General features: G+C 35.5%; 1 protein-coding gene across 1 annotated transcript in view; it reads left to right on the top strand.

Annotated features, from left to right (window-relative positions):
- The window catches only part of PDGFC (platelet derived growth factor C), a 54,542-nt gene that overhangs the window by 13,746 nt on the left and 13,946 nt on the right, over positions 1-26,850 (top strand). The window contains exon 3 of the mRNA XM_009995990.1: positions 4,235-4,415. Coding sequence (XP_009994292.1) covers positions 4,235-4,415 — 181 coding nt within the window. The remainder of the gene's footprint in view (positions 1-4,234; positions 4,416-26,850) is intronic.

Here is a 26,850-nt window from a genome sequence, read left to right as displayed (position 1 = left end):
TTTAGCAATTTCCAAAGTTTCCAAAATTGAAGCTGTCCAAATATAAACTGTCTAAGTTCTATTCAATAACAGTTTGTCTGGTGATATGCCAGAGGACCTTGAATGCTTTTGGCCTGCAGATGAAGTAGGTATTTTGGTGTGCTTTGCCAGCACCACGACGACTGTGGAATTCCATGTGCTTTAAAACAAGTTGGAACAAAAATATTACAGTATTCCACAGGATGCTGTAAAAAAAAGCAAAAAAAACCAAAACAACACAGATTGTTATTAACTTTCTGTTTCTTAATAAAAAGAAAATAGATTGAAATGAATGCTTATCAAAGGGGGAATGAAAAATACATTTCACTTTGCACAAGCTGTTTTAATGGATGTGCTAAATTTTTGTCTAGCATACAACTATCTCGAGATGGAAGGGTCCAACATCACTAATATGACAAAGTGTTTTACCCCGTGGGCTTCTGCTTCATACATCCATTGATTTATCTGTGGAATTCTGAAGGCAGAGGGAAACCACAAAAAAGTGACAAAACTGCAAGCCAATGTAAACAGACTATCAGAATATGTTTAGCAAATGACAGTCTAAACCACAGAAAAAATATAGAAAGGAGAGGAAAACTTATTCCCTTGGAAAATACATTTGCTAGTTGGACAGGAATTAAAGTTTAGAGTCAGCTACACTGCTTCCTTTCTCTTTTCCAATATAAATTGTCTTTGTTCGGATTATTAATTCAGTCCATGGACCCACACACTTAGGTCACAGTGAAGAGGAATACATCTTCTGCAACAGGTATAATGTAATGCATTGTGGGCTTCACTGGGGATTGGAACTAGATGATTTTCAAGGTCCTTTACAACCCAAAGATTTCTATGACTAAAGGCAAAAGCATCTTTCATCCAAGAAAGGAGACTTTATCATGAATATAACTTCGTAATATTTGACTAACGTACTGAACATAGATACAGCACCAGAGCATTTTGTAAGTCATTGTTGAAGAGGGTTGTGTTTTCTCGTTTGCACACTGAACAAAAAAGGATTCTTTGGTTCAAAATAAATTTTAACATTTTTTACTCTGTTGCCAGTGGAAAGAACTTCTCAGTTCTTGGTTATTTATCCTAGATTTTTTCATTTCCAGTGCAAGCTTCCCTTGATGGAGAAATAATTTGGGATGGCTCTCCTATTGTTAACTTTAGGCCTGTGGGGTGAAGCTGCAGAATTATGTAGCATAATCTTGTAAATGTTAAAGCATCTGAATCACTCTGTTACGTTTCACAGCAAATCCAACCTTCAGTCCACATGTGCAATGCGCGGGATTTCAGTTTCACAGTCTCTTGCCGCACATTCAGCCTAGATAACTGACACGAGTAAAATTTACTGGCTAAAGGTGTCATTATGGCCAGGAAACATGAGAGGGACTTTTTTTCCTGTTGATACAGACAGAATTTCTAAAGATTACTCTTGCTGATGGTGAAATACCTATATTGTCCAGGTAGCTCCACCTACGTCAGTATTCAGCAGTAAGAAACCAATACTCATATTTCATATACTTCTGAAAACAGAATTTTTTGTCTATAGCACCAGACTTCTTTGTTCACCATAACAGAAAACTTCTATAGGTCCTGAAGGAGATGCTGGAGAAGAGAAGTAATCATTATAAACCACTTAGTGCCATACATACTGCACCATGTTGCCATGAGAAAGTTATGTTCAGTTTGCTTATAAATATAGTAGTACTGGTGATCGTGCACACTTCCGTGCAGTACTAGTGAGTGCTATATAATGACTGGAATGTTTCCACATTGGAAACAATTTGATTTCTCATTATTAGAATAGTATTAGGGTGGGGGAAGGGTGACCGAGAAACCTCTCAATCAAGGTAACACTAATAACACACAGAAAGATCAGAAATTATTTTAGTTAGAAGTGGCATCTTGTTTACAAATGCCACATACAAAGATCAAGGAGAAAAGAACTAAATATAGAGGAAACACCATGACAAGTAGCATTATCTGGATGCATCATGTGTATCAAAAGGCTGAACTTTATTTGGATTTTTTAGAATATCTTTCCCTCTCTTTTACATTTCACTAATGGAAATTATTAGCATTTGTTTTAAGTGTCTAGGATTTAATATGTGGAATTTGGGTTTCTCTCTAACTTCAGGGATACCAGGAGACCAAAGGGTGAAATACAAAGTACTCTGAGTTATGTAGAAGCACTAACACCTGTACTAAGCCTGATCCCTCAAACTTCTTAAGTCAGTAAACATACTGATTACTGTATGCACTCTTTGCAAATCAGAAAGGTAGATAATTATTTCATATTCTTAACTTAAAAATTAAAAGGTTAACTTTAGAAACTTCATAAGTGGAATTAAAAAAAATAAAAGAAAATTCAGTGCTCAAAATCTATTTGATAAATGTGTTGAGCTCTGAAGTTTTAGAAAAATTAATGTATACTTTGCTTTTGTAATAAATTATGTACCTGATCATAAAGTAAAACACTCCTGGATCAGTTAAAGGGCAAGTCAGTCTTGCACAAACATACACACAAGAAAAAAAAAGATGGTGATAAAGTAATTAGTATCATAAGTTCAACAAAGATTTTAAACTGTGGTGTATGGCAGTAATGGATTTTGAACACAGTTAATGGACATATTCATTGTATTAATTTTTAATTAAGTGGAAAAAGTACTGGTCCTTTAAATGGAGATAATTAATGTGCAAGTCAGTCTTGCACAAACATACACACAAGAATTTATTGCCTGCTGTCTAACTAGGGAACTGGGAATCATTATAAAGATTAGCTTTACTGAAAAATAAAATCCAGAAAAAGCTTTAGCAGAAAATGTTTATGAGGTAATAATTTTCACATTAAATACTGCTTGACATATTTGGTAAAGTGCGTATGTGTGATTTTTAAAACAGGAGTATTTGCTACCATCATACGCAGGACTGTTTGCACCCTTGAGAAGGATTCATTGCTATTTACCAATTTTGATTTATTTGAGATGCATTTAAATGTATGACTGCACATGGAAGGGAACACAAAAATATCAGAAACCTTGAAACTTTCTCAGAGGTGTGTTATGCTTGTGGTTAGAAGTTGTGGTTTGAAAGTAACACAATGACTCAGAAAGCTGCAGCTGTGAACTGCCAAATGGTTGCCATGCTTTCATCAGTGCCCTCTCCCCTTCCCAAACCCCCAGGTCCTGTTGTCGATGGGGCTTGGAGAGTTTCAAGCTGAAGCAGGAGAAACCCGGCTGAAACTCTTAATGTTTATTCTGTCAGTGGGCAGCTGGGGAACTGACATGAAACAGGTTAAAGCACTGAAACCAGACATACCTTCTAGAACCATGGCTTTCAATGTTTTTATGACTTGGGAACCACCTAAACATTTTCCAGTAGAAATTGAGACCTTTGTGTGGCATATTGAAACTCATCAATGGCAATTCACTAGCATTTCTTAGTTTCATGGGCCTATTTGAAGTTGTTCACATATCCCCACAGATACTCAGACCACATCTTAAAAATCAATGAAACTAAAGCTTAATACGTTTCATTCTCTCCAAGCTCCTTATCTCTCCTGTCTATATTGCCAAAATAACGGGTTATTTCTGATATGCAGTATGTCTAGGTCTTAGCTCAACAAATGTCTCATTGGGATATGCATAAACTCAAAATGTGCTTCCAAATTTCCCTAAGCCATCTTAACCTTCAGGAGCTTTTTCACCACTGGTATTACAAAGGGGCAAGTTTTCTTTACCAAAAAGCTCCTGAACTTTCACTGGTGACATGCAGTATGCTGCTAATGATACTGCAGTACAAATTACTGTGCCACACTTGGGCAATTTCAGTCTTTTTTTCTCTGACTTTCTTCTGTCCTATTCCATATGTTGTAATTGCTTTCCGTAAAAGGGACAAACAAAACCATACTCTTGGGTCTCTTCAAAATGCTAACTTGACTTTTATTTTTTTAACCTCACTGCATGATTTTAGTATGTATTTAAGCCAGTAGCAACTAGGAAGCTAAATTTAAATAGCTGGCTTTGGTAGCATACTTTTAGCATTAAAAAACCCCAACAAAACCAAAACAAAAATACAAATAAAATAAACTACCACCAAAAAAAACCCAAAAACAAAACATTGCAAACTGCAGGGTCAGTTTATTGCTCAAAGCAGGAAGTTTATAGAAATTTTTCCAGTAAATAAATATTTGATTTTCTTTTCTGTTCAGGTATGACTTTGTAGAAGTTGAAGAGCCTAGTGATGGCACTGTTTTAGGGCGCTGGTGTGGTTCCAGTAGTGTGCCAAGCAGACAAATCTCCAAAGGAAACCAGATCAGGATAAGATTTGTGTCTGATGAATATTTTCCTTCTGAACCTGGATTCTGCATCCATTATACACTTCTTATGCCAGTAAGTAACGTTTCAGATTGCAACATTTCAAGAAAAAAAAAATCTTTTGATTCTCAAAAGGATCTTTTTATAGTGTAGGATTAATTGCTGTTTATTTCTTAATGAAAAGAATAATGAGCAATCTGTCTTCCACAATTGGGCATTTAGTTTCTGTTTTTTAACTAACTGAGTGTTCTTGTGGTTCTTCTTGGATGGCTTTGGACTGGGAAGTTGTGACCTTATTTGTGTGGAAACATCAGTAAAATGTTTGCAGTCCTAATATGGTACTGTGAAATAAATATTTTTTTCTAGCTTTAAGAAGAAAAATTGACATAAGATTCAGCTGTGTGACATTTAAAGAGCATTGGGAAGTTACAAAGATTGAAGACATTTATGTTTTATGATGCTTCATTCTTAAAGACAGTAAGGTTCTTATGCTTTGAGATTGTTTTATTGTAGTGGCAAAGCAGACAAGGAGTCTCCTTTTCCCCTGCATTTTTCTTGGAAACTGCTCTAGACTTCTCTTGGAAGTTGTTTTAACACTTGTAAGGTGCAGGTATTAAACAATGGTCAGTCTCTAAAATGTGACTATTTTCACTGTCAACAGATTTATGTTATCTTTTTTCATCAAATGAAATACCTGTGATAGCTAAACTGTGCTCATAGGTTTTTAAGGATAAAATGTTCTGCAACATCAGAGTGGAGCAGAACAGGAGTTGACTTGTTATAGAATAGGTATTCCATATTTAAAGAGAGTAAGAAGTATTTTTTATAAATTCCTCATCATTTACTTTGTGACTCTCCTAAGTAGTCTTGTGGTCTGTGCTATTTGGTTGGTAGAAAATATCTGCAAGCTCAATAAAAAATTGGTCAAAAGAATCTATGTTGTAACCCGACGGACATGGGCTTCACTCAAAATGCGTTTGGGTTGCTTACTGCTTTTGCCATTTTTGCCTCTTCTCACCATTTGCAAAACTGCAGTGACTGAGAAGAAGCAAGGAACAATTCCATGTATCTTTTAAACAATACATAATCTTCTGTGTTATATATTTAGCACAATGATGTTAGTGAAGTGTGGTAGTGTGTGTGTACAGATATAAATATTTATGTTATTTACTGTAGTTTTCCTATGGGTATTTTCAAATATATAATGCTACCTAAGATCTACTCCTAAAGTGATTAAAGGTTTCATATGTGTATTTGACTCTTTGGTGAGTGAGACCTTTTTGTTAGAATAATAGTATGACCTGATAATGATGAATTTTGAAATTAAATAGAATGTCGGTCTTCAAACCAGCTTGAAACGTGGCAAAGTTTAAACTTTTGTACATCTGAGGGCAGAACGTAGTAAGTATGTTTACTTTTAGAAAATGGTAAAAGAAAGTCCCTAAATAGAAGTGTGTGTGGACTGATGCCAAATTTTGTTGTTGCAGCTCAGCAGTATTACATACTACCTTCCCCATATCTATCTGACTTAATGTATGATCCAGTTTCTGTGGAATTGATTAAACAAAGGCACCTAAAAATATGAGAGTATATATATAAATATCTTCATACCATGATGTACGAATGGACATTTGATGGGGAAAAGGAGTTATAACAAATTATCAACACACACTCAACAAGTGTTTAATCTTCAAAATATGTACATCACTTATTAAGTAGACAAAAATAGTTAACCTCATAGGATGCATTTTTAGTTCCTCATTTTTCTCCATTAACAAAGCTCATATAGCATAAGAAGTACACACACAAACTGTTTTAGCAACCAAGCATGCTGTCTGCCATATGTAACAAACAAGAGCAGCCCCCTCCATGTCACTGGCATTCAGAACTAACTAGCCCTAAAACGTGCAGTATAACAACTGCTTATCCGTTGGTGAAGTTTAATATCCAGCTCTCCCTTTAAAAGGTTTCTGATCTTTTTCATAAAAAATTGTGTCTTAATAAGCCATGAAAAATACAATTTCACATTTCAGACTGTAAATTGTAAAAGAAATCTTTATTGCTGATTTTCAGGACTTTAGACCTGCTTCATGCACTTAAAGTGTTTGAAAATTGATGTAAAAATAATGTGCTTTTCTTTCAGACTATAACGCTATCTCCTCCAACAGTTCAAGAGAAATTAAGATTTCTAGCCCCCTTACCTACCTCCCCACAAAAAAGATGTCAGCTATAGGAATGAGTGTAAATTTTAAATAATTCTTGCAGGACCATAACTGATGCACTTGGTAATTCACTTCAATGAACTGGTCCTAAATAGTTAAAATATTTTCCCCTTATTTTTTGACAAGAGGGGGAGGGGAAGATGCCTGGTAGACTAGCAATGAGAGCTTGTTTGGGGAGAAATGAAGCAAAACTGAAATAAAACAGTGCAAGCTTGTTTCTGTATTTGGAGGCCACACACAGAGAGGGGCACAGGACACATTTTCAGGTCTTTTAAAGAGCAAGAGAAATGGCTTTGTTTAACTCTGCTGTAATTTATTGTATATATATTTTTTACTTTGTATATTATATTTCAAATGAACTTTTCACATGATGAATAAGTAGGGGGAGAATGGCTATTGATCTGATTATGTTACTTCTAAGAATTAGTCACGCAAAAGGACTCGCACCCGTTCCAATGTCAGTAGATGCAACATCATTTTCTGGAAAGGTTTAGCATGGAATTTTACGGCACCTCATAAAAGCAGTGCATATGCTGCATACAAGCAGAATGCTCCCTGAGAAGAACGTAAAGCTTCTTAGGCTTCTATCTGAAGTACAGTTTAATTATTTGAATTTCTTCTATTTCAAATTGGACACGCTGTGTACATCTGGAACTTCCTATTGTTCTGGGCTAATTCCATTTTTCTTCCCTCTGTGCTATAGTTGCAAGTTAATTTTGTCTGGAAAACTGTGAAGTGGAAGGAAGTGTTGTAAAAGGTTATTATTGATAAGAAAATGTAGTTTGTGTTATTTTAAAATTATTATGCTACTTTCAGCACAGCTGTCATACGTAGCCACTCTTTTCATGCTCTGCCCTGTCACTTAATCTATACTTACGGGTGAGCTGCTGTAGTCACTAAGGGCTGCTTAGCAGTTCTCCGTTTTGACTGTTCAGCTGTGCATTTATTAAAAGTCAGGTTTTTGGCACTATACCACCTAAACCCTTCTAGAACTTTATTGCAAAACTAATTCTCATTTCATTTCTTTTCTCCTTCTTACAGTAACAGCTCTAATCCATGTAGTAGCTACATGCAATTGAGGAAAACCTTATAAGCTCTTGCAATATATGTTTGGGCTTCAGTCTTCCCAGTGACTTGTTTCGTTTAAAGTTTGTCAGTTACAAGTTGGCAGAGAAAACTTGATGTAATAAACTCCATTGTTACTTGAGGGAGCGGGTGAATGGGATACTTGATGCCTGAGGTGCCATTAAGGAATGCATGACTGATTGCCAAAGTAGTTATTAATTATTCAAGGCACTCAGAACAAAGCAGCTCCAGTTTAAGTTGAAGCTGGGAGTGACTGTATTCCCCTTCTTTTTTGGCATATGGTAGTGTGTCATTTGTCATCAAAGATCATGCCAAAGATCTTTGCAAAGAACAGACTTAACCCTATTCTATGCAAGTGAAGATGAAAAGTCCAAGAAGCTGCTTAAAGACTGACCTTGTGTAAAAGTGGCTTGGCAGGTGATTTTGGTGCAGTCCTTGTAAGGCTACCTGGATTTCAGTCTGAGAGACGTGTTTTTTTTTTTCTTTTGATGCAGAGATACTGTTGTTAGTGCTCTTGCTATTAACAGTAATGCAGATTAAATTTAATATTGCTCAGATAAATCTTTTTTGGGCCATCTAATAATTGTTCCTTTATTTGATCCAGATTGTCTAAGCTTTGCTTTTCTAGGGTTGAGCAGGTTAATTTGTTTGTAGAACCTTTTTATTTGAGCATGTCTAATGTGAAAGGAAAATAAAATTTAAATACTAATAGAAAAAGTGCATGCTAACAAAACAGAGAAAGGAAAGTGCTTACCTAGAATTCCCTTCCTTCTAAAAGTGCACAAATTTCACAGACAGCAGGTATGTATGTTACATGTTGGTTCCAAAGCCTAAGAGAAGCCTGAAATAACTGAAAATCCATCCAGAAACATCATAAGGGACATTGTTGATCTCCTAAACAAAAACTTTTCTACACTCATTTAAGAAGTAATCAAAAGATTTTAGAAATAACACAATTTCAGGGTTGTTTAAGCCAAGGTGGTATGAAGCAGCAGAAGAGTGTACAAGTGTTACTAGCACTTTGCAATGCTACATGAAGTGGAAAAGGACTGTGAAAATCTTTCGTCTAATGGAAGGACACTTAAAAAAAAACTAATAAAAAACAAGCCTCTGCATTCAGTGTTTCCACTGATTAGTTGAAAGCCTGGATAAATCAACTCCTAAAGATGCTCTAATGTGCAAATCCAATCATTCAATTTTTGTGTGTGTTTGCGGCAAAAATTAGTTGTAAATCAAAGACATTTTTCTGCTAATTCTTTTGTTGGAGATTTCATTTTGTGTTAAATCAGTGTGTGAGGTCTAAATAGAAATTCCTTTTACATTTTAAAAATGAGACATCAAAGACTGCCCCAAAAGATGAAGATAGGAGTCACACACTTCAGGTTAATAAAAAAAATACAAAAAGTACAAAGCTGGGGCTGGCTATTAGCTGTGGTACTACAATGAGAGGGGAAAAAACCCTCTAAAGTAGAAAGAACCTCTGAAAGATATTACCTAACCAAATCATAAAGTCTTGTTTTCCTACGTCCATTTCATTGTGTCACATGAACAGGATAAAATACTTAAAAATCTGTGCATGTAAAGCAGATTCTCAGAGAGAAGTTAGAAATGAGTTTAGCAAAATTGTGAGCTTTCACAGAAGCAGGTCTTTGACATGAGCAACCTGAGGATTTTCTGAGACTAAAAGTAACAGAGGCATTTTGAACCAAATTGCTTGTCATTTATTTCCTAAATGAAATGAATATGCTTATATGATAGCTGGTTTTGCATTCTGAAGAACTAGGTTCCTTTCCCTTTGACCAAAATGCAAATATAGTTTCTCTTCTAGTATATATAGTAGATACTGTTTACTTCGGATTTTTTCTGTGATACTAGTTTTAAAGTGGCTCAGGTTGAAATAATCATAAATTATTTCATTGACTATTTGTAGGACAAAGTAATTTTGTTTTCTTGGACAAACACTTGCCATCCCACCCATCCCAATCAGAGGCTGATTTTTTAATTTCTAAACAAGTTACAATTATTTCAAAATTAATTGCAATTATATTACACACCTCAAATGCTTTGTGGAATTGTTTGGATTTTTCTATTTAACAACTTCAGTAGAATTTCTTCCTGAAAATTTCAGGAGTTCTTAATGAGTAACATAACTGTGCCTGGTTTTGGAGCATTCACCTAAGTCAGTTTTGAAAGGCAATATTGAGGGGAAGCCAAAACAAGTGAAATGGAGAAGAGGTTGTGAAAACTCTTCTCCTTTTAGTTGTGAACAGCATTATGTGCAAGTTAGATCACTCTGCCAACCTGTTTCAAGCAGAAGTGATAGTACTGAAATTGTCAAGAGAAGGCAGGCAGCCCTTTTTGCTCCTTTCCCCAAATTATGTCTTTGATCATATATTAACCCTCTCCTCCCATGGAAAAGCAGACAGTAGCATGATTCAGTGTAAAAAATGTTTGATCTCTTTAAATGCCTTAAAACGTGAAACAGTTTAGAAAACTAAAAGTATTTCAAATACTCGAAACAAGCTCTTTTCTTTAATTTTTGTATGTTACTAAAGGCTTTTATTAGGTTTCCATTTAGAAATAAATACTTATATTGTCAGGGACTTTTTATATTAATTTGAATGTTTATTGATGTATCTCATAGCATACTCATCTGAATTTTATATGTATGTATGCCTATTTAATTTGAAAATTAGTATTGGTTTTACGTGGTACATCATTTACTTTATTGCAATGTTCACCAAATCTTGTAAATATGTTTTAATGTTGTGTGCTCTGTTGTTTTCAAAAAGCCTACAAGAAAGGTTAAAGATAGAAATAAGAGTGGTTTTGTCTTGTTTTGAACAATTTCAAAATCTACTGGAATGTCATGACTCCGGGAGTGGTCTGGCTGGTGTATGTGGGATCTTAAGTAACATTATTTCTGTTTGGGAACAATCTGAATGAATTCTATTTTGCAGAAAATAGAAAACAGGAGAAGAATACATAGGGGAGGTGTGCTGGGTTGTATTATCAGCCTTGTGGATTACTACAGCAGTTATCTTTGGCGTTAATTTTGTCATTCAATTTAATAGACATTGAAGTTTACTCTTGCTAATAAGCAGGGAACACATTGCTAATGAAAATGAACTTTCAACAATTAAATTTTCATATAGCCCTAGTGTGTTCTGGGAGTCCTCATTATGAAACTACATACTCATCATAAATCACAATTAAATATCAAAACTCAAGATTTAAAAATAAGCAATGTCATGCATTTTGACATCAGAGTTTGAAGGACATTTCAGATTGTGAGTTTTTTACTTAATGAATGGCTACCATTATAAGAACTGATAAACTTTTTTTTTATTAGTATTTGAGTCTTTTAGTTGCTTCTTTTTTTTTTTTTTCCCATTAAGTTCACTCAAGAAGGACTGAATTAGGTCTAATCAGTGCAATTATACAGAAGAAATTAATGAAAGAATAATGCTGCCACTCTGTAGCAACTATAAATAAAAGTCTAAAATATGTTATTCTCTACTTGTATCAACTTTTCTTTAACTGATCTTCAAAGAGATTCTCTCTTCCTTCTCAAAATCTCACTTCTAAAACAGTTCTTTACAAATGAGTGAGGATCAGATAAAGCTGGTTAGTCTTTATCATTTAATACATCATGTGTATTGGCATGTGAATTTGAATCTTTATTATTCAACATAGTTAGCAGTAACCTCAAGTGTCTGAGTCTTTCCAATTACCTTCCCAGTTTCCCAAAAGTCAGACTGTCTTGATTCAAATCCAAAGTTGTCTAGCCCAGGAGCCTGCAACCAGTGGCAGTCATAAATGGATGGGAGGGAGCACTAGGAGAAGGTCAAGCAGATGTGATTCTTCACCCCTCCTCTGGTGCCCCACTTGCCAGCTATTTTCTGCAGAAGAGTATTTCCAGAGCCTGTGTGCTTAGTCTGTTTAGTAATCTGTAACAGACAGATTGTCCATTTACTCCTTGAACCCACGTAAACTTCATGTCTTTGCAACATCCTTTGTTAAAATTAGATTGTATGAGCATCTCCTAGAGAAGAAACTTCAAACAACTCATTTAATTGAGATGGATATGGGTGTGTATAAAAATGTGTCACTCTTAAAGTATAAACTCACTGATCCCATGTAATTTGAGTTGTTGGATGCTACCTCAATATAAATATTCCACAATTATGTCTAAGTGTTCCTTTAGTATTTTAAAATTATTCTGTAGTCAGGGTTCACATTTGTTTGTTCAGCCTCATTGATCTAAAGAGTGCAGTGTCTCAGTTATTTGTGTGAATTATTTTTTTTTTTTTTTAATGCTTTACTAAATCTTATATAAGCCACTTTTCACTTAGCATAGTTCATGAAAAAAACCCCAAATATCTGCTCCTCCAACTGCAAAAAAACAAACAAAGAAAACCCCCCAACTCCACCTTCCTGTTCTCCCAGCGCCATTTAGCTCTGCTGGGGTTTCTTAGGGTTTATTTTTGCTACCTTTATCTTTACTTTTTATGTTTAAAGCATTACATAATTGTCTAGTTGACTATCCCTTTTTCAGTTCCCAGGATCATTCACAGCTTTTTGTAAAAGCACACTGATGGCTTCTCTACAAATGCCAAACAGTGATTGTCCCAATCTCAAAGTAATTACTTGTGTAAGTGGCACAGTCCTAGATTTTTTGTGCTTTCAAATACTGAGGTGTTGTGTCTGACATGCTTGCTAGTGGAAAAAAAGGTAAGCAAATGTACATTTGATACTAGGTTTCAGGCAGCACCATAATTTTCAGTTATGTTGGTTTAGCTGTATTCATTTAATGTCCCTATTATCCACAATTACTATCTTAGTCATGCCACAGTCCTGTCCATTCCATCCCCCTGACAAAACAGGTAGCAACTGATTAAGAGTGATGTATACTGTACTAATTTTTCTTACCTTAATTCTGGTATGAAAAGATGAAAACGGGAAAGAGGAAAGAATTTGGGACAGAACAGAGTTCTATCCATATGTTTTGTAAACATATGGTCAAGATCTGAAAGACTCAGGAACAGCAGAATTGCATGGGAAAAAATTGAATCGTGTGCAGTTCTACACAGTTGAGATCAAATCAGCTGTGGAGCAGCTTTTGTAGATGTCTAACTGCAGAGTCTTAATTACACAGACTAGTGAAAACACCTTTTTAAACTCAGGAGAAAATTATTGACAGATTCATAACACTGTAGAGTAGCTTCAGGGTTAAGAGTTTGCTTGTGGAAATATTAATGTGAGGTATTGGTGCTAAGAGAAATCCTTTTGTTTCTGAAAAGGGGTAGATAATAAGCACTATGGGAATACCAAAATTTGCACCTGTCTTGTCTTTGCAGTACCTGGCCTCTGGTATTACAGATGGGAGTTATGAGCTGTCATTTGTTAGCCTCTCATAAGTACTCAAAACCTTCTTGATGATGATGATGATGAAAGGTTTGGCTGAAGAAGCCGGGATTTTTGTTGAGAAAGTTGTTTTTTTTAGCTTTTCCATCTGTTCTTTCAATTATCTGTGGCTGGAGTGGTGGAGAAGGAATTCAGGAGGGTTGCTTCCATGTTCGCTCCTGATAGCTGATGTAGTTGTTTAAAAGAAAAGAAGAGTTTAACAAAACCTTGCATGTGAAAATGGAGGGCAATTTATTTAGCCAAAGACATTTCCAGAGGCAGAATGCTCAGGCTGCTTGAGTGTTCATTTTACTCTGGTTTTGAGCAAGGCAACAAATCGTAGGAAGAAAAATAAATCATTTATGAGAAAAAATAAAATGCTGGGCTTCAAATTGAAGGGAATGATTTAGTGCATGAAGATGAGGTTCAAAGGCACATGAAAAGTGGAGGTATGAAAGCAGACAGCACAGTCTTTGGAAGAAATTTTGCATGTAATCCTACAGACATTGTGAAGTTAGTGGTTCCTAATAAAATGTCCCTCACAGCTGCAAGAGGATTCCTTGGGTGAACTCCATAATAACTCTACCTCGATGCTACATAAAACAGTTCTCTTTCTCATCTCAGGAAGTCCTTTAGGTGGCTTGAGGAATTTCAGTGTAGTGGTGTAGATAATTAAATCAAGCTGACACTTTATTGTCCAGTATGTAGCTCTGGTGTCTTTTGATAACACTTAGATTAGGCATCTCTTGTTCTGAATGTTCTAACAGAGTAACAAATACCCTTTCAACAGCATGACCATCTTTAACAAGACAGATGCTGTGGTAAAATAGTTTTGCTAGATATTGCTATCTTCATGGTTTTGTGAATAGTTGGCATATTAAATTCAATTTCTTAAATCTGAATTTTCAAATGTTTCCAGTATTTTACTTATTGTACCTTCATGTGGATCTAAGACGGTCACCAGTTTTGAAACTTTTAAACATCTAAAATTTTTTTGTTGGCAAATTGTGCTAAGTCTGAGAAACTGACCTTGAACTTCCCTGCTGGCTGATATGATTAGGTAGTCAAGGAGAGTAAGATAACTGAGTTGAGCCAGATATCAGTCATTTGGTCATCATCTGTTTTTCTTGGGAGAAAGGACAAATCGCTAAACATTTTTAACTTTCTAACTGGCAGGACAGTTAGCCGCATATACGTAGGCTTTTAATATGTAAGCTGTTAATAGGGTTGCCCCAACTTATCTTCTGAAAATCACTCTGATCTTCTGAACTCTTCTGATTTGTGTGTGCATATTTGTCTTGAGGCTTTTCAATGTGAGGAGTTCTGGGTAATCAAAAGTTAATATTAAAATACTTCCGTTCTTGAGTCATCTTTGTAATGCCTTTTTGGCTCGGAATTCTTGTCTTTTAGTCAAAGTAAATTCTGTCATTGATCTGTTCTTGTTTGCACCCTGTCAATATATATAACTTTAAATACTGTATTTGATTTTTTTAGTTGTCCTTCTGCTTAAGACAATTGTATGCACCTTTCATGTAGAAAAAACCCCCATGCAATTAGGTGCCTGAAATAACAGTACATCCTTTGATGCAACATAGATATACAGTTAGGGTTCTTAAGAGTGTTTTGAAACTCTTGGTTTGTATAAAACACTTCAGAGTACAGCCCAGCTTTTCACCAAAACTCAGATAGATGGTTAAGTCAGCAGTATGAAGAGAAATGAAAAATTCTCAGAGGTTTTTTCAATTATATGCCAAATTATCATTAAGAATATAAAATTGAGTTACTGTTAGAGCTAAGTATCTACATGGATGAAAGAAAACATAACATTTGGAAGTAATTTACTACTTTGCTTAAAAAACATATTTTAAAAAATTAGAACTTAAGAAACAAACCTGTGCATCTTTGATGCAATAGAGGTGATCAGGCTGAATGCCTGATGTTGTGGCAATGTGAGAGAAGAGGTGAACCTGAACCCTGTGCAAAGCTCACTGTAAAAAAAAATAACAAAAAAAAACCCCAAAAAACCCCCCAAAAAACAAACAAACTAACAAAAAAAACCCAACAACAACACAAAAAACCCCAAAAAAGCAAACCCTGAACTTGTAAGTGCAGGTTTTGAGCAACTGTTAACTCCACAGCAGCCTTCTGCTCTGCTGTACTAAACCAAACTGTTCTGACTATGTACTACAGAGCATCACTGTATTCCTGCTTAATCTGAAGCCTAAGAACATGTTGGAGTTGATGTGATGAGGGGAAAAGAGCAAAGTTAAATCAGCTGTTACTTTTTTTAGCTATTAGCATGTGTCTTTATGTAGTTAAGGATTTGTTTATACATTTTCATAGAACTAAGACTAAACAGAAGAAGACAATTAATGTCTAATGTCTGGATGCAACAGCACTAGTAAATAGGTGGTTTTGCAAATTTTAATTTAGGTATTAGGTACATTTACAGGGAGTTTTGTGATTATTTTTTGAGAGTGTAGTTGCTATCCATTGTTTTAAGTAGGCACCCTTTTTATTTTGCCAAGGTTTGATATTTCATTACCTGAAACTGCTTACAAATTTTAGAATTCAGAAAATCAATAAATTAAAAACTGCCCAAATGGGAACAGAACCAACTTTTCTCTGCAGGCATTTTAATAGAGTTAATGGTAATTTAAAAAAAGATTAGCCAAGCCTAAGGATCATCATTAAGCAAGCCATACAAAGCTATAATTTACAAAGCTAGTGCTATACAAAAATGCCAGTGGATAATTTATAGATAGGGGCTGGCCTAAATTTCATGGTAAATACTTGGGACCGAGTGACTGAATACCAATGTGATGTCATCATAAAAATATGAAACCAGAGGAAAGTAATTTTGAGAACACAGATTTAAGGGAAAAAAACCCAACAACTATCCATTCTTATTTTTTCTTTAATTCCTTAATAAAGTCTGAGAATCTGCTTACTTAAGAAAGTCTCAAAATTGTTCTCTCAATATTCAGTCACGAAAGCTAATGTCTTAATCAAGCAACCGGAGAATTCCCAAAGAGAAACATGACACATCATGCCAAGTGATGTGTCAGTATCCAAACATACCAGTTTGGATATTTTATACCCTGCTCTGACTCTGTCACATACAGGGTTCTGTCTCCAGTAACTATGTGATAGGCCATGGCTTCCTTGCAGTGAAGTCCTTGTACCTTCCACTGATATTTTCTGCTGCAGCAAAAGGGTAGCAGCTTTTTTCTGTTTTCTGGTTAGAGGAGAAATAGAAAATAATATTTAAGTTACCTGAGGGGGGGTTAACTGGCAATAGTTACAGTGCCAGTTTGTCATGGTTGGATCATTCTGTTACAAATGGTGTTCCTGTGTTTTTTGTCAGGAGAATAATTGTATTTTAAAGTTATTCTAACAGCGCATCAGTTTGGATTTGATACTGCCTACAGTTTTAATGTTCATTATTTCTCTTCATATAGAGCTAAGCACACTGTTGAAATTGCAATAATAGATGATGTTATACTTCCCAATTTATAAGCTTTTGAAATCTTCAGATGTTTTGATTCTAGTTCTTTGTCACAGAGTCAGTATGACTGATGACAGGCAGATTTTTAAACAAGCAATACCCATTGCCTTCAGCAGGAAATACTAGGTACTGGGGTCTGAAAGACAATGACCACATAATCAAAATAATGGCAACATTATGAAAGTTTAAATGGATTATTGATTTGTACATTGTATTAATAAATTAATTGGCAAATAATTGTTTCTATATATGTTTTTATGACACTGGGAATATTGTTCTCCCCAGTGAGATCTTATTTCACAGTTGCTACGTATTCCACTAATTTCCTAATTGCGTGAATTATATATACATCATGGACCAGTTTCAGCAATGAAGTAAAGATTGCCTGGAAGAATTTAACTTCAATGGTAATTGGGTTAAAAACAGGACTGATGTTATCATTTTGAGATCACTATCAGTGTTGATCTCAAAAAATTGGTTTAATTTTCTGTGGGAGAAGTGGAGTAGTGGGAGAAAAAAATAAGAGGTGTCAGTATTTCAGTTGTTTACTAGAACTTCATTTATCAGAATTCTCTTTTACAAAATGCAGTAGTTGCTAAGGTAACACATATCTAATACTAATGTGTTGTTTGAGGAGAAAATGTAACCTTGATTGTTAAGTAGCAAAATGTCCTCTTCTGACTTTCTAACTGGAAGTTAAATGTTAACTTCATAGGGATGTACTGGAAAGGACAATTTGTCTCCTATCCCATTCTACAAGTGGTTTGTGCTCACGTATCCTAATTTGTTCGTTCAGATTCTCGTGTTTTTTCAGTAGGACTGCACAGATAACCTGAAAGATGCAAAACAGCTTCCAATTGAATAGTAAATAGTGGAAGAAGTCTAAGAACATGATAATAATTCCTTCTAGGCAATTGGGGATCTTAATTGTATAATCATTTGCAGAAATAGAAAAGATTTTCTTCAAATACTAGACTGACTCTTTCTTCAGCCAAGCATGGCAGTCAATGGCAGTCATCAAAGTCAATTTACCCGACTTGTTTGACATTGCTTGTAAGTTTAATGTATGCAGTACATCTCCATTATGTTTCATTTTTCGTATTGTGAACCTTCAGAATGGGTTTCTATATTTAAACAAACAGATCGGCTCATGGGGTTTCACTGTGCAGGACAGGTGAAAGAAATCCCACCAAAAGTAGCCATGCAGACTTCTTCAGTCAGTATTCTTGACCAGTGTTTCTTTGCAAAGTTGCTTTTTCCTCCCCCTTCTTTTTTTCCCCTCTTCTGCAGCAGATTGTAATTCTTGTCCCTTGTGCCCAGGAAAAAAAATACCAAGTTATATATACTCAGTGATCAATGCTTGTAAATAATGCATTTTTAATAGTATCTTAATTTACCCTCTTATTCAGCTTATTTGTGGAATGGTGCTTTGTCAAGCATTCAAATTAGCATTTTCAGTCATATGGTTTTGAAGCACACTTTCTGTCTTGATCAAACAATAAACTAGTGGTTGGCCAGTATGTTTCAGTCTAGTAAGCTAATGCAGCAAATAACTTCCTGTGCTGTTAGGTTCAACAGAATGAAAACAATGTTCACAGTTCACAGAAAATCATATTTTTTATGGGCTGGAAAACTCAGGTGGAAACAACACCTCACACTTTGGCTCTTTATTTAAACTGATAATAAACCCCACATCTAACCACTTCCTATATTTCAATGAATAGGAGCCTGTGAAACCACAATTAATTAAAGCTTACAAAAACCACAGGTTTTGATGTCTCTGTTCTGTAATTAGTTCCATATATTCTACATGAAATCAGCAGAAACAGTCAGTATTCCTGAATCAGAGAATAAGAGACTATGAGACTGAGAAAATATTTTAATTATAAAAACAAGCATAAAAGTTTGTTTCCCTGTGTAAATATTTTCAAATGTGTGTTAAAAAGCCTTTTATAAAAATAGAACAAGTGAGAAATAGAGTGAGTGGTTCCTTTGTAGGAAGCTTTACAACTCTCTTAAAATTATGCTTTTGAAATAAATAAAAACACCGCAAGCCTCAACTTCTTTAAATGTACTAGTAAGGTAGAACAGTAGTTTGTAAATGGTTAAGATTAGTGCAGTGCTAGTGTGTGGTTATTATTTTCTTGTGCAGGTAGGTGTTTTGACTTTTGTAGCTTTACAGCATGGGGAATGTGCAAGAACACAGAAGTTATGTGAAAGGAGATGCAGCTGTGCATGTGGAGAGACATCCAACTGACTCCAAGTCAGTTCTGGTTGCAGGATTGGAACCATAATCAATGCTTGAATAGACTTGTTTAAAACATTACAAGTAAGATTAATGGCCTGGTTGAGAACATAAACCACCATGATTTTTCCATCATTTCTGCTAAATAGAGTGTCACCCTTAATTATGAATACAAGCAATTGATGTAATTTAATATATATATATATGTATCAAAAGACTTGATCTAGTTGACTAGAATAGTTAGAGATAATTTGGCCTTGTCTATGGACAGTGACAGCATTATAATTGAAGATCTTTCATGCTTAAAGGAAGTAAATTGATTTACTAGCAGTATTCAGGAGAATGACATTTGCTCTACAACATAGCATATTTGTTAATTATATAGGTTTATTACTTGGCAGGTTTTACCTTTCCTTCTTTTATTCTTTTTCTTTTTACATGCATCAAGGAAAGAGCTTAGAAGGGATTGCGTGTATGAAGGAAAAACATATATTTGTTCACTATAATAAAAGTAATCAGACTGTTTCAAAAATCTGATTTTTTAATAGCACCAGTAATCACACTGAGACAGTCTCTTGCAGTGGTATCTTAAAATACGACCTTTCCATTTTAATAGATTTGTTCATACTGCAAGCAGCACAAAATTTCATGGGAGTCTCCTAGAAATAGAATGAAGTAGTCTGCTTCCAAGCAGTCTTTGAAGGATTTGTTTTAAATAGCAGCCATAGAGAATGAAAAAGTAGAACATGGCAGAAATGCAACTACTTTTATTTTATAGCCAATGCTAAAACCATTTTGTTAAGTGGGTTATATTACATACTATTTTGAGGCTTCAAAGAAATTGTAAATGATACTGCTGAAGAAACTTCTGTTGTTCCCCTGGAATCAACTTTTATTAAAAACCCATGACTCCCTACATTTCATCAAGAGAAAGGTAAATTAAAGTCCAAAATTTGAGTAGCTTCATTGATTTTCATATTCTCATATGAGTTAAGGACCTGTGGGTTGACAAGCAATTAAAAATCAAAACATATTTCTCTACCAAACAGTCTATATTTAGGTATACAGGCATGCAGTTACTGATTTTTATTGCAGCATTAATAGAATAAATGTCAAGGGTTAGATTGTACAAATGGAGAAATAATCACTGAGAAAAAAAGGTGTATTAGAGGTTTCATATCTATGCAGAAGAGTTGGGCCATAGCTACTCAATAGTGCAGATTTTAAAATGATTTAGAATTGTTTCTAGAATTCAGCATTACTCTCAGCATAATTTTACATGTTTTCTAAAAAAGGCAAGGGTACCAGATAGCTTTTGTGTAATACAATCACACGAATGCAAGGTTGAAAAGGAACTAAGTGGGATGTTTTCTAAGTCCTTGCCCTGCTCTGAGAAGGGAGTAGATAGAGCAAGCTCATTCTTCCTAGGTATTTGTAAAGTTCCTAAAGTTCAGGGATGAAGACTTCAGAGGTTTCCCTAATAATCTGTTGCATTGCTTTGCATGCTATACATTTTTTTTCCAATATGTAGCATTCATCTTTCCTGTCATTGATTGACCAGGGAAAAGCTGATCATCTGATGCTCTCTTACATGTTTGTTACCACATCTCCTGTCAGCCTAGTCTTGTTGAGATTAAAGAAACATGTATCACTCAATCTTTTATCATTGTTGGTGTTTTCTATTTCTTGAATATTCACTTTCTTTCTGCCTATATCATCCAGGTGCTGGAGATAAAGCTCATGTTGTCTCATAGTCAGGTTTTATTCCCCTGTAACACTGTTTATTCTACTCCAGGACTTCTATACTTGTCTTTTTGCATTTATGCTTTTAATATTTTACTCCTAAATACTAAGGTTTTGAAAATGTTTTTCTTAAATTTCTCTGATTAAGCATAATTTCCAGATTAATTTTGCCCTTTAGTTGTTGTGTAATAGGATGTTGTGTATATTGGTTGCGTAATATATATGAAAGTATAATGAGGTAACATGAGATGGGAATTAAGAGCTACAGATGGTGGAAAATATGTAGATAGAAGTGATACAGCTGAATATTAAGAGTATGTCAGGACAACATTATGGTTAACAGTACTTGTTCAAACAAAGCGAGAATCTTTATGTGGGCAATGTAGCCCTAGCCTCTACTGTGCTTTTTTGGACTTACGTATGCTACATACAAAGCACATTTAAATATGACAAGTATACAATTAAAATTATTTTCTTCACAAATCTTAAAAATGGTAAATCTCTAACAGGTTTAATGACACTAAGAATGGATACATGAGGACAGAGCTGAGGTTCCTTCCCTGTAAATTAATGTTTTGTTCAAGGACTTTATACCTTGAAGGCAGGACAAGCTCTGATTTGCAGTGGCTCTTGTACAGGAATGTTGGGTGTGTTCCTTTTATTCATTATGTTTGTATGAAATGAACAGAATCCTGTTGTGGAATGCAATTTAACATGTATACTGATGGATCAAATTAAAATTGCGTACACTATAGAAGTAATTTTCATCATCCTTGCCAAATGCACTTTCCAGTTGTAATAAACAATGTTTCCTAGTGTTTAATGTTTGATGAACCTCCTGTGAACCTACTGGGATAAGTAAACATTTTCTTAACAACAGCTACTCCTTTCTAATACCTAGAGGGAACTTATAGAGCAGTTCATTCCCTGACTCCAAACACTTGTTGTTGTTCCATTAGGTTAAGCTTTTGGTAAGTATTCATGTATTTTGAGTAAAATGAGTAATTGAAAGAAAGGTCTGCAAACATGATGTCCTGACTACATCCCCTCTCATAGAAGAATGTACAAAACCTTTGCTATTCAGAACAGCTGCACTTACATTGACTGTTTGTTCCTTATAAACAACTGTCTGTCAAATAAGAGCTAGAGCTTTGTGTACTGAACAACAACAAAAAAATCCTTCTGTAAATCATAAATGTAACAGATGGAAGTGTGTTTCCTGTATGAATTTTGGGTGTATATATAAATTAAGTGATTAATAATCATGGTAACCTCATTTGCAATAAGATTTCAGCAAACATTCCTTGTACTACATCTATGTGCTCACTGAAGTCTGATTGTAATAATCTCCTTTTGAATTTACTCATTTGTGCACTGAGGCTTTTGCATTTACTGCGTGTCCAATTACAATTATATTCCTCCTTTAAGATGCTATTTCACATTTAAAGCATAATTCAGAGTGTTGCATATTCTTCTCTTCACTGAAGTAAAAGCTGTTCTACATTTCAGGCTACAACAGGCATGCAAACAGGACTTCTTTAATAGAAAAATTTCAGTGAAAGAAGTTAATCTGTGGTGGGATTCTTTTTGTTCTCCCTTTCTGCCAAAGTTCAGCTAAATCTTAGGTCTGTACGCTAAATGTGACTTTTCATCTGAACTGTAAAAAAAATACTGAGAGATTCTCTCAGTATTTCATGTACAATTCTTTATAAGGTTTCCCTTCTAGAAAGGAATTGAAGGCGTAACACGACATTGATCAAAATAAGACATTCTAGAAAGTATCATTTAATGGAAAAAATATACCAATTGCAATGCTACTGTACTATATATAAAGGAGAAATAAATCAGATTTATCCAATAGAACTAAGTGTTGGATAGGGTATGTAATGAAATATACATCTCTATTATTGACCCTAGACATATTTATGTTAAAGCTTATATTTACAAAATGAAAGTAAATTATTTACTTATATCAACAATTGAAAAAACTACTTTCTCAGCTGTCTACTCATACATGCATTCATATATCTTTGGACATCCAAGAAAGAATATTTTAGGGCAAGATGTAGTTATTACTGTTACAAACAGTCATGAACTACCCTACTGGCTCGATCACAAGCACAATTCAAGCACAAAAATACCCAACAAGTTACCTCAGGAGCTAGTAGCTGGAATATAGAAAGTTGATACTGGACATACTCAGAAAGCAGGAAGCAGTGGAAGGATGTAGTTTTGAAGTCTGGGCAGGTTCTAGTTTTACTCCTCAGTGAGGACATTATGAGGAGAAAACAGCAGATAATCAATACAGAATTCTGCCGTGGAAATAGGTATGAGACTGCAGATGGCCTTTAAAAATGAGAGATGACAAGCAGAGGATAAACTTATTTCCTGAAGTTCTGTGATGAGTAGTTTGTATAGTAAGGAAGAGTTGACAGGAAGATGCTGAGACACGGAGGACACAGTTACTATTCTCCTAAATAGTAGTACTGTGTGTGTGTGTGTTGACCTGCTCTCCTCAACAGAGGTAGAAGGTAGAAGACTGCTGGCCATGTCTGCTACAAATGATTCAATCAAACCTTTAGCAAATGCTTATAAAGGATGCACATTCTCTCAGATGTTCAACACATTTAAATTATTCATTGCAGCCATTAATTTGTTTAGGAAAGCTCTATGAATATTTTTTTTTAATGCTGTCAGACTTAGAGATGATAATTTCTTAGACATGAGAGTTTTTGTTTGCTTTAGCAATATACTGCAAACAAAAGGCGCATTGTAGGACTTCCTCCAAACAGAGATTTTATGAGTTTGAGGTCAAATAAAGTGTACCTCATTTTGGGACTTCATTTTGCCTATATACAGTCTATTTCCAGTTGTTTTCAGCAGGTGTTTTGTCTGTATAAACAAACACACACACTTTGACTCTTGAAACTGTGTATATAGATATTAGTATTGCGCATGGTCTGAATTGGACTAAGTATTTGTATAAGGCATTCAAATAATACAAGAAAAATATTATCTACTGGATTTTAAATTTTTTAAGTTCAGGACTTTTTAAAGTCCTTCTACAGGCACATGCATGAGGTAATTAAACATCTAGTTAGTTTTAAATGTATTGCATACGTTTGGTTTGAGAATGTTATAATGCAAGTTTCTCTGCAGTTCAGAAACCAAAATATTTTGCAGTTGTTACTAGGATACAAAAGGTAGACTTTTTCTTATGGCATATATATATACACATGCTTGAATGGAGAAGGGAGAGCTCACTGTAAAGTTTGGTTCAAGTCTCATTTAGAAAAGAGAGATGTATAAACAAGAAGATAGTGCTCACTAAAAATTAAGGTTTAGAAGTAGTTATGGTTTAGATATTACTCTGCTTGAAGTATATTTCATAGAAACCAAAAAACAGGTATTATATACGAAAAGCTAGTTTGCATATCCGCAGTAATCTGAAAACGACAAAAATGGCAAGTTATTTGAGGGAGGAACTCCAGGTGAAAACTGACATTCTGATTTCACTTTGAAAATTTTTAAGCCATGGAGATGGTTTGTGCCGTTTCTTGTTCTGTGCTATTAGATCTGATTCATTACAGACTTTTTAAATGCTTCCCATTCAACTCAGTAAATCAGGACATGCCTTCAGAATAAGGCTGTGTTTGGCCACTGAGTTGTAATATGTCTGAGTCAAGAGAGCTTTTGCATTTCTTTGAGTCTTCTATTTAGTATCTTATCTTTCAGTACTATGGCCACAAATTCCTAATGTAAGCAAATGTAGTAAAAACCTCCATGGCAAAGGTAGAAACTTGACTCCTCTTGCAGCTAGCAGGTTTATTCTTCAGGGCTTAATCTCCAAGCTTTATGGATGCTAGGGCTTGCAGGAGTTACACACTTCATGTCAACCTCTGCAGTTGCCAGAGATGCTGGTGAAAAACACAGCTTTATGCAGAATTGTTTATATTTTTTCTCTCCTTAATTAACTGAAATAATAAATAATAAGTTATGTGGGTAGAAGTTATTGCCCAAAAGAATGCATGAATATCCGGATCATTTTGTAAAATAACAGGGGAGAGAAATGTAAAAATTTTTTAGTGCTTGTGAAATCCTGATAATCCTGATATGTGCTGGTTCCGTGAGACTTACAAGATACTGGTCTCTTCTCACAAGAAACTGGTGATAGAACAAGAGGAAATGGCTTCAAGCTGCACCAGGGGAGGTTTAGACTAGACATAAGGAAGATCTTCAATTAAAGGGTTGTCAGACATTGGAACATACTGTTCAGGGAGGTAGTTGAGTCACCATCCCTGGATGTGTTTAAAAGTCGTCTAGATGTAGTGCTTGGGAATATGGCTTAGTCCTGAGCTTGGTAGACTAGGGTTAATGGTTGGACTCGATGATCTTGAAGGTCTTTTCCAATCTAAGTGATTCTGTGATTCTATCATATGTGTACACATATGTGATTATAGATCACCAATTTATTGATGTAATTAACAAAATCACTAAAGTGGTGGGTTGTTTTTTTCTTAATTTATTTTCAGAGGTTACTTCCATGCTCTAAGAGTTGATGTCTTCGTAAGATTGCCTCTCACACCAATGATATGTATGTCAAAGAGTGTTAGGGCACACAGGCTTCAGGCAAAAAGCTGCAATTGGCCAGAAGAAAGCTGTTGATTAGTGACATCCTGCACTATTTTCATGCTGCTAATTTCTTGAAAGCATCTCCTTGTTGTTTCAAGCGCAATTAGGATTCTAGGCCTTCTCTGTGAACTTGCACAGGAACTCCGTTTGGGGGAATATTTAAAACTTTTTTTAATTTTTTTTTTAATCTCAAAACTTTAACCTGAGGAAATATTAGGCTGCTCCCAACAGTACTTTTACCCTGCCTGGATTTAAGATGTGAATTGATGGCAAGCACATGGAGACTCAGCAAGTAAGATTATTGGTGAGATAAAAAGAAAGCCCTGTATTTATATGAAGAGAGGCTGGACAAGCTTTGGATAAGCAGTTGTAGCACAATATAAAATAGAAAATGTGGGGAGCCTGTGAAAGGCAGAAAGCTGGAAGCCCATGAGGGAAAGAAGCAGCAGTTATCCTGCAGTCTGGATCTCATGTGCAGTAGCTGATGAAATTGAAGAGGGTTGGTAACCCTACCTGTATGGCATTTGACTGGCAGAAGTTTCGTCCCTGAAGTGAGGTGAGCTGAATTGAGATGTGTGTTTATTTCAGTGCCACTGGAGCTTAATTTACCAGACTATCCACTTTGCAGCCCTGGAGCTGCTGTGTCTTTCATGCAACCATCCTTGCTTCAGACGGCGGTACCTTCAGCTCAAGAAGTATGAAGCACTGCAATGATGGGAGCTGCACTGGCTTTCGTCTCTGTCACATGCAAGTAAACATCCTTGCCTTTTTCCCCAGCTTTGGCCGTCTGAATTGATTGTCTGCCTTTTCTCCTCCTTTTTTTCATTCCTTTGCTGGAGGCACAGGAGAACGATTCTGGAACTTGATTTCTCTAAGTGGTTGTGTGCAGGCCCAACTACAGATCATCTCCACTTTCTTTAACATTTCTACTCGAACAGGACTAACATATTGGTTAGCAGTGGTGCACATTAATGTTGCACAGAGAAGATTGCCTCTACAAATGACAGACTTTCCCAAATGGATTAGGTTTTTTGTGCTGCATACATGAGAGCAAGTTAAAAGTTTGTGCTTTTTCAGGTAGGTCAGGATTCCTAGAGGCTTTTCACGCTTACTACTGCATGTACTCATTGGATAAAAGAGCTGTTGTTATGCCAAGAGTCTTCTATGTCCTCAGAGCAAACTCGGAAAGATTTGGATATCACCTCTCCATCATTGCTTCTCATGGTGCTAATAGGAGGGTGTCACGATCCGTGACCTATTATATCTCCTTATTGGAGTGTATTAACTTATCAGGATTTGCTGAGAGATCCACACGGGTATCGCCTCACACAGAGGATACAGGAACTTATGTCCTGACTTTTTCGAGTGAATAACTCGCTCAGTGCTTACCAATATTTCTAACAACAGCAAGGTTTATTGTGGGGAAAACAAAGCAATTTGGGGCAGGAGGTTCAAAAGGAGTGATTATAACACATTAAACATATATGGGTACACCTTAGTTACACATCTTATTCACGTGAGGGAAGGAGAGGGGAGGGATATGCCCGAATGGCTGGATTATATTTTCCCCTATAAGCTGGGGTAGCCGGAATTGTCTCACCACGCAGCAGTGCAGGTAGGATGAGCTGGGTAGCAAAGAGGCTGCGGGCACTCCAAGCGCAGGTCGCC

The sequence above is a fragment of the Chaetura pelagica genome, unplaced genomic scaffold (assembly GCF_000747805.2).
Source record: "Chaetura pelagica isolate M959 unplaced genomic scaffold, ChaPel_1.0 scaffold142, whole genome shotgun sequence".
In the NCBI taxonomy this organism is placed as follows: domain Eukaryota; kingdom Metazoa; phylum Chordata; class Aves; order Apodiformes; family Apodidae; genus Chaetura; species Chaetura pelagica.
The sequence above is the reverse complement of the archived record's forward strand: the minus strand, read 5'-3'. Positions and strand labels throughout refer to the sequence as shown.